Source organism: Elephantulus edwardii, unplaced genomic scaffold, assembly GCF_000299155.1.
Source record: "Elephantulus edwardii isolate Elephantulus edwardi_28Jun2011 unplaced genomic scaffold, EleEdw1.0 scaffold00246, whole genome shotgun sequence".
Classification (NCBI taxonomy): Eukaryota; Metazoa; Chordata; class Mammalia; order Macroscelidea; family Macroscelididae; genus Elephantulus; species Elephantulus edwardii.
The window spans coordinates 3196760-3206119 of record NW_006399996.1 but is presented as its reverse complement, the minus strand read 5'-3'; the positions used below and the strand labels follow the sequence as shown (position 1 = coordinate 3206119).

The 9360-nt window shown below is 45.3% G+C and overlaps 1 protein-coding gene across 1 annotated transcript in view; it reads left to right on the top strand.

Annotated features, from left to right (window-relative positions):
- Positions 1–9360, top strand: part of ALOXE3 (arachidonate lipoxygenase 3) — a 25186-nt gene that overhangs the window by 11194 nt on the left and 4632 nt on the right. Inside the window, exons 12-14 of the mRNA XM_006899148.1 lie at positions 294–415; positions 6498–6598; positions 7189–7359. Of these exons, the coding sequence (XP_006899210.1) occupies positions 294–415; positions 6498–6598; positions 7189–7359 (394 nt within the window). The remainder of the gene's footprint in view (positions 1–293; positions 416–6497; positions 6599–7188; positions 7360–9360) is intronic.

Genomic DNA, 9360 nt, shown 5'->3' with positions numbered 1-9360 from the left:
AAGCAGGTCTTCCTTCATGGGAGCTGAATGGAGAAGTGACACAGCGCGAGTCACTCCTATCAGTGCATCCTCCCCTAGGTCCTCTGCATTCTCTCCTAGGTCCCCTGAGCAGGAAGCAGGTCCTGAGCCCCTAAGATTCAGAAGTGAGGAGTTTAAGGCAGCCTGGCCATTCAGATTGTGGCTCATTCTGAGGGTCTCCAATAACCTTCAGCCATCTGCCACTCTCTCGCCTGAGTGGATGCTGAGCCTGGAAGCAGGGTCACCACAGAGGCACCATTCTTTCTCCCCTGCAGCTTTGTCTTAGAAATTGTGAGCTACTATTATCCCAGTGATGCATCTGTGCAACAGGACTCGGAGCTGCAGGCCTGGGTTGGCGAGATTTTTACTCAGGCCTTCCTGAGCCGGGAAAGCTCAGGTACAGATACTTAATGTAATATTGTTGCGATAGAAATACCACAGTTGAACGGCTTTAATAGCATTTTATTCTCTTACAATTTAGCAGGCTCACTAACTCATAGCTGGCCTTCCAGTGTGTTTTCAAAGGTTGTAAATTACATGGGAAGAAACCGCCCATCTTCCTCCTGCGGAGCTTCGGGTGGATCTGAGTGAGCCGCCAGAAGGGCCCCACCTTTGGGTTAGAGGCATAACTCTACCCATTAGGCCACCAGAGCTCCCTTAGGGGGGCAGAAGTCAAAATTCATGGTGTTACTATAGGAGCACTCTCTCTGTTAATTGGTAATTTCAGAGAAGTCCTTGTCGAAGCATTTGTAGGCCAAGCATTCCTTTAAGACCTCCATGTGCTTGACTTTAATCTTTCCCTGGGTCTCAAAGGTTCACAAGATTTTCACTTCTCTTCGAAGATAAAAGGTGTTGCAGGTCACCCATCAGGGAAACTCCCTGTACGTTGGATTCCTTTTCCTTTTTAAAACTGACTGACATATCAGGAAAATCTATATATAATTGCCACATTATATCATTACATAAAACTAGCACACCAAACCACTGAGAATCAGGCCCAGCAAAATAGACACATTTTTTGGGGGGACACAATTTAACCTATAACACTGACACCCTCCATCCTCTAACCCTAAAGTCAAGTCTTGTGCTGACCTAGCGTTTCTTTACTGAGCAGCACACATATATTCATTATTCTCACTTCACAGATGAGGGAACAGGCACAGAGAAGGCTGCATATCTTAAGCAGCAGAAGCAGATTCAGACACTGTCCTGTTCTTTCTGGTCCCTCCTTGATCTTTGTGCTTGCTGAGTTCCACGAATGTTTCCATTCATGCAATAGAAGCCATCTCTGGACTCAAACTTCTTTGTGTACAAAGATTCTAGAACTTTGACATATAACCTTTCCTGCCCTGTGCTTTCTGGTGACCTTCCAGCCACTGACATCTCACCGTTCTGTTGGTTACAAACCTCTTCACATGTCTATCGCAGGCCTGACTCCTCTTGCTAATGGATGAGCCTTTTTCCTCTGTAGCTTCCTTCCAGACATAGAAAGTCTCCAACTCCACAGACCCGGTTCCCTGAAGGACTGTTTGGCTGTCTAATTATTAAGACCAATACAAGAACAATAGAAGTAATTTCTCTATGTGTCTGCTCTTGCATGAGCATATATAGGCACCCTGCTGCTATTCTTTAAAGCCCATTTTCCTACACCCACAGTACTATGTAGTCTGTTGTTGTGTATAATGGAGTTGGAACAGTCAGTTGGAACTCCAGCAGGTTTTCAGAGGCAAGTTAATTGCATGTGAGAAGATTGTCCATCCTTCTCCCACAGAGAATTGTGTGCTTGTAGACACCTTCAAATACATAAAAGTATGAACATAAAAAAGAAAACCTAAAAGTATCTGTATGTCAGGGAAGACAAGGAAAAGCTTAATTGTCCATCCTGTAGCTTCTCCAGGCCTGGCCTGAAATGGAAAACCCTCACTGCCTGGCACATCTCCTCTCAGCAGGAATGTGGCTCTTAGCCCCCTTAGGTCTTCTGAAGGCCGTCCAGAGCAGTTCCTGTCTGGGGGAGACCCAGGAGGACAGACGTGGCTTTGGTTGTTTCCAAATAGCATAAACTTGACACCGGCCTTTGCAGCTCAACATGTAATATACTGTCAGACGTTTTTCTTTTTCAAGAAACAAACACCTTCCAAGATGCAGAAAATGAGGGAGTACAATGTAATAGTCATCCAATTACCCATCACCCAGGTTCAACGAATTACCAAGATTTTGCCTTATTTGCTTAATCTGCTGCTTTTTCTTTTTCACTGAAGCCCTTTAAAGTTAAGTGATATTTCATCCCTGATGAATTTACATTTTCTTAAAAAGAATGTTTTCAACACAACCCAAGACCATTGTTATGCTTTATAGAATTGGCAATAATCTCCAATGTCATCTTAATTTTCCACTTGATCCTGATGACTCGAATCCAATCAAGGACAACTCTCAAGTCTTTTCTGTTAGGCCATCTCCCCACACACTTACCCTGCACACACTCCCTGACTTAAGATCACATGGCATTAACTTATTCAACAGCCAGGACTACTGGTTCTGCATGTCTCACTCTCCACATTTATCTAATTGCTTCCTCGTGATGCTACTATTCATCTTGTTCCTCTATCCCTTAGGTTTCTTGTAAACCGGAAGTCATATCTAAACGTTAAACTGTTTTGGCAAGAATGTTTCTCAGGTGATCCTGAGTTACATCACATTGGGAGGAACATAATATCAGATAGTCACACATACTAGTATTGCCAAGAATGATTTCTGGGTTAAGGTGGTGATGCTCAGGTAGTTTGGGATCTTTTAAAAGGTGGCCCCTTTCTGTGCTTTGAAAACATGTTGTTAATGATAAACAGTCCTAATGTGACTACTTCTTCCCCCAGGGAAGCTAGTTTAGATTTGGGTATCAATTTCCTATGTAAGGACTCCTGCTGGTATAATGGTTAATGAAATGTTGTCAGTTCAAACTCACCAGCCACTCCATGGGGGTAAGGCAGCCACCCCTTTTAAAGAGTGTTGTAGTTGTTATCATGTACCTTGTTAATCATGCACAGGGGGAGAGGAAGAGGTTGCCTATCTGGGAGCATCTGGTGGATTCAAACCATGAGACTTTGGGTTAGTAGCACAACTCCTTCCCACTAAGCCACCAGAGCTCCCCTATGAAGATTACAGGTTTGGAAAACCCTACTCTGTCCTGTAGCATCACATTGAGTCAGAATTAACAATGGGCATGAGTTTCCTATTTAAGACCCTGAATAGGATCTAATTGATGTTGGATCAATGGTTCTATCTTATTTTATTAAATTTGCCTCTGAGTCAATAAATCAGAACAGCTCATCGACAAATGCAGGCTTATTATAAACTCATTCATGGTATGTTTTAAAGTTAAAGCACAGTAATTTATGAGTATGCTCAGTGAGTATGATATCCTGCCTCCCCCAATATCTCAAGGGAAAAAAAAAAAGAAATAAGACCCAGAAAAATCCTTAGCCCTCAAGCTAAGGTCCCAATCACAAAGGGGACATTTAGGAAATTCTCACACTCTGACACCTGGCTCTTCCTCCCCACCTCACTGCCTGTTCTGTTACAACATCCTGCTAGTCATTCTGACTCTGGACTCACAGCCACTTTTGACTCATGTCCCTCTCTCTGCCTTCCTCTCTCGCTCAAGCCACTTGGGTGGCTAATCTCTTATGTCCTTACCATTTCCCACTGTTACCACCCTAGTCCCTCAAACTATTCCTGCGTTTCACCTCAAACTATTGTGGCTACTGCTTTTCAATGGGTCCCACCTCTCCTCTTGCCAGCCACACCAGCAGGGCCACCGCCCCAGTAATCCTCGGGAGTAAGTGCCTCAACAACAGGACCTGTACTGTTTCAGCCTCCCTTCTGATTAAGGGCCCTCCCCTCCCCTTATGTATTCCTCATCTCTCCCCACTCTAGCTTCTTACTCTTTCATGACTCCAGTCAGCCTATAATTACCGTGTTCCTGATGTTTCATAAGTGTTGTTCTAATGCTGAGGTTTTGAGAACAAGATAGACACAAATCCTGGCCCTTGTGGTGCTTAACATTCTTGTGGAAAAAGACAGGCCTCAACCTCCCAGAGGTGACACACAGTTATGAGTACTGAGAAGGAAAATGGAACTGAGTCAGGGATGTCACACAGGGGAGACTACATCAGACAGAGGAGGCCTCTTGGAGGAAGTGACGTTTGCATAGAAACCTGAAGAAAGCGAGGGACAACTTGAGTCAGAGGGGTCATTGGTGCAAAGACCCAGATCTAGAAGGGTTTGATCTGTTTGAAGGATATTAGAAAAGGCTGGTATGTGACAGGGAGAAAAGTGGGAAAGGAGATGAAGCCAAGAAGGAGCCAGAGCCAGGCCAAGGAGCCCTACAGTAGGTGAGCGTTTTGAGGATTCTGAGTAACTCATTCGTTCATTGCTGTCTATTTGAAACTGACTCAGAGCTGACCGTCCATTGGGTTTCCAAAGTGTGGGACGAGATTATCCATCTTTCTCCTGCTGGTGGACTTGAACCAGCAGCAAGGCATGGCCTTTGAGTTAGCAGTGCTGTTCCCTACTGACTACACCACCAGAGCTCCTGTGAGTAGTCTTGAGTAAATGGGCATCACCATCTGACTTGCGATTTTGAAGGCTCATTCATGCTACCTTGTGGAAAGGGCTGTAGGAGGGAGGAAGCAGGAGGAATCATCGGGAAGACAGAGGAAGGAGAACTGGGTTCTGGAAGGATTTGCCAACTGGTATGTGCAGATACTCAGATGATCAGATTGTGATAAGGAGTCTATGAGACAAAGACCACCATGGGAGGAACAGTTTTGGGAAGTATTTGTAGGAAGAGCAACAAGCGTTTGGTTTTGCAGAAGCTGAGTTGGAGATGGAGAGCTCTGGTGGGTGATGCGTTGATAATCCAAAGGCTGAGCGTCTCCAGCAGCTCCCTGGGAGAAAGATGGGTGGGCTCTTCCAGTAAAGCATTCAGACCTCGGAAACTGAGGGAGGGTCACTGACTTGGAACCGACCTGACGGTCGGAGTCTTTGTTGAGATGCCAGGTAGATGATGCCTAGGCAGGGATGTCAAGTGAGCAGCTCTAGATTTGTGTCTGGAGTCCAGGGCCTAGAGGTGAATGTAGGAGTAATCAGAAAGGGAGAGTGGTTACAGCCATGGGGTTTGGGGGAGGTCACTGAGGCCCAGAGAGGAAGAGAATGGAGCCCAAGTGCTCTTCTCCTTCCAAAAAATGGAAACTAAAAACATGCAGTCGTATTTATTTCAACTCATAGCAACCAGTTCACTCCAGAGGGTTTTTCAAGGAGTGGCATCCACTTCCATAAGAGTTTGCCTCCAGAAACCCTATGAACCTGGAGAGAGGATGAGAGACACCCAAGCGTTGAGGGAGGACTCTCCTTCGTAGGGTCACTATGAGTCACCTGCGACTCGATGGCACTTAAAAACAACATATATCTTACATATATACTTATTAGTGATTTTTAAAAAATTGTATCCATAATCAAACAGCGCCCCAATTAAAACACACTTGGAAGCAGGAGTGGCATCCATTTCTGAAATAGCTTGCCTCTGGTAACTCTCTGAACTTGGAGAAATGATGAAAGTTATTGATAGGGTTGCTATGAGTCGTCTATGACTCGATGGCACTTAATAACAACAACAACAGAGCCTGACTGCTTTGCCTGCTGAGTCAAACACTTAACCAGTATGCTACCAGAGCTCCTTCTTCCTCCAGACTTACAAAATTGTTTCCTCTATTACCTTTAACAAGCTTGGAAGCAGGAGTGACATCCACTTCCATAATAGCTTGCCTTTGGAAACCCTTTGAACCTGGAGAAAGGACGACAGTTATACAGGTGTCCAGGACTTTCGTTCATAGGGTCGCTATGAATCGCTTACGACTGGACTGGACGGCACTTAACAACTATTACCTTTACTCCATTCAAAACGCACCTATCCTTCACCTCAGGCAGGCTCCTTTTCTTCTTCCAGAAAGGTCTCTGTAACTTCTTTTGCCATTGTGCCTCTCCTCAATCAGTGCCTGGCCTCAGGGGTTGACTTTTGTTTCCATTGCTGAGAGCTTGTAAACAGCACATCAGGAGAGGATGGTACACTATTAGGTGCTCGTGCAGAGCTTGGTGAACTGGATAAAAGGGAATAATTGCTGTAGACGTGTTGTGAAGTTAGGGAGAGGCAGGCTTGGCTGTTGACTTGAACCAGTGCCTCTGTCATGAGCTCTTCTGGCCCAGTGGTCTCTGGTCCCATCCCAACCCCCAGCTCTTATCTGCACTGCCTCAGAGACCACAAAGTTTGGGGATGACCGACCCTAATCCTCAACTCAAGACAATGGTGGTCAAATGTTCAGCCAGAAACTTCCCCACTGAGCCGCTGCCCTGCCCTGCATCTTGCCCAGCCCCTTGGCATCTTGTAGCCTTCACTGGAGCCCTCTTCCCTCTCCGTCCACACCCAGGCTTTCCTAGCTGTCTGTGCACCCCAGCAGAGCTGGTGAAGTTCCTCACTGCAGTTATTTTTAATTGCTCTGCGCAGCATGCTGCTGTCAACAGTGGACAGGTAAGGCTGTGGAGGGCAGGTCTGGGGGAGAGGGGTGCTGTACACACGAGGTTATGTCCAGGAATGGACTTGAGGCCAGATTTTGGGCTGAGAGCATGGATGGTCAAGGTTGGGGTAGGACGACAATGAGGGCTGAAGGTGGGGTGACCACTAGGTGAAGTGAGGGGCTGGGGTTGGGTAATGACTAGGGTGGAGCTGGGTCCAAGGCAGTAATGGTGGCTCGGGTTGATGTTCTGTTGAAAGCAGAATTTATGGGCTTTGGTTAGGGTTGGGACCTGGCTAGGTGGGGCTGCTCGGTCTGCCATGACAGACCAAGGCTCTTTTCTAGGGTTACTTCTTATTTGGATCCTCCTTTTCCCTTAGTAAGTCACTCCACCCAGTCCTGAAACATTGGGTAGGGAGTGGCAGGGGGTGACCTGGACTTCTATTTCTGGGATGTTACACCCTGTACTCTTTTCCCTTTCCATGATCTCGATCTCCTCATCCCCCAGCTGTAAGGCCTGGGATGAGGGAGTCAGGAAAGTGGAGGAGGGAGCTAGTCTTTTCCCATTCTCTGGCTAACCTAATTGTGGGTGTGGGGGTCTCCACAGCACGACTTTGGGGCCTGGATGCCCAATGCTCCATCATCCATGAGGCAGCCCCCACCCCAGACCAAGGGGACCACTACCCTGAAGAGTTACCTAGAAACGCTTCCGGAAGTGAATATCACCTGTAACAACCTTCTCCTCTTCTGGCTGGTCAGCCAAGAGCCCAAGGACCAGGTCTGTGGGTGGGTTGGGAATGGGGCTTCACAGGATGGGGGCAGTGGAGGTGGTGGTGGCTGCTATAGGGGACTTGGGGACCAGCTATTTGGTATATACCCATCACTGAGCTAGCTGGTTTGGGTTTTCTGGGAGATGATAGCTGATTCCAGCACATATACACGGAAGTAAATGAAAAAGTTCAGTGGCTGGGGGATAACTTCTATGCATACCATCATTTATACGTATTCATCCACTCCTGAACTCTGGTGGCCTAATGAGTAAGGAGTTGCACTGTCAACCCAAAAGTATGCTGTTCAAGTCCACTAGCTGCTCAGGAGGGAATCTTCTCCTGTGTCACTTATACCTCTGAAAACTCACTAGAGGGTCAGCTATGGTTCCGACTTGATGACAATGACAGAGAGAGAAAATCCATCCATCCATTTAACCAGACTTTATAGACTCAGTCTCTATTCATCTAAATATTCAATGTTTATTGAGTATTTCAATGTTGGGCATCAGACATAGAAAGTTGAATGAGATACATTCCTGCCTTAAGGAAGTTTATGGACTAATCTGGGGAAACACACATCTTAAAATAAAATTAAGAAGGGCACCAGAATGTTGAAAGAATTATTTATGTATTCGTTTGTACTTAATGAGCGCTTCGTGTGCTGGATGCTGTGTGTGGTGACAGTTATGAACTTCATGAGTTTGCAATCTAGTCACAAGGATAAGGACAGGTCCTATGAAACTTGATAAAATCTGAGGGTATCAGGGAAGCCTTCTTGGAGGAAGTGACATTTTAGATGAAACCAGTAGGACAAGTAAGAGCTGAGGGTCCCTGGTGTGTTTGTAGAGCCTCCACTGGTGCAGGGCAGTGAAATCACAGTGCGGAGAGAAAAGTTAACATTTATCAGGCAGTATTTGTTCAGAAGATGATGGGAAGCCACGAGAGTTTTCAACTAGGGGTGACCTGGGTTAATTTGTATTCTAGTGAAGGAACTTGGGCTCTATGGATGCATGGGAGGGGCAATTTCGAAGGTAGGAAGAACAATGAGGAATAACCTCTTAATCAGTAATTATCATCAATTCCAATTATACATTACCAGTCACACCTCTGTCTTACTGGTCTTGCTTTCAAGTTCTCTGACATCATGTGAATGTTTGTTGGTTTTTCTTCCTCCTGCTTAACTCTGGTGCTCGAGAGAATACAGATGTATTAATTTCCTTTACAGTCTTAAATTATAATCCCTTAGGAATGCCAGGAATTAGTCCTTGATCCCACACTTTCTGGTCCCCTATATTCATCACCTACAGTTTTGGGAGAGAGAGAGAGTGCAAGATTATGCAAGAGGGCAAAGGTGGAGTGTTCCTTTCTCCTGAACCAGTGAAAAGTTGAACCTGACAATTATACCAAAACCCCCAGTTGCTTTTGAGTCTGTTGTGGCTCCTGGTGACCTCATGTGTGTCAAAGTAGGACTGTGGTCATAGGGTTTGTAGTGGCTAGCTTTTTGGAAGTTAATAATTAATCCTTCCTTCTGAGGTACTTCCTGGTGGACTCAAACTATACCAATTTCCAATTATGAGGTGAGTACATTAATTTGAGCCATTCATGGACTCCATAGCTGATCCTCCAGCAGGTTTTCAGATGCAATAATTCACATAAGAGACTACCCATCCTTGAGCAGGACAGCTTGTGAATTCAAACCCTATGCCTTTGGTACTGCAGTGCATCTCCTCACCACTAGGCCACCAGAGCTCTCTGTGATAGTGGCAGCTACTACTTACTGAAAATCTATCATGTATCAGTCATTAACTTAAATATGTGTATTTAAAAAAAATCTAGAACAAGTGAGTATATTTAAAGTGCTTAGTACAGTTCCTGACATATAAGTACTCAAAAAGTGGCAGTTCCATTTTACAGAGCAGAAATCTGAGGTTCAAAAAGACTCAGTACTATTTGCCCAGGTTAGCATTAGCATAGGTAGTAAAAAAAAAATTTAAAAAAAATATATAAAA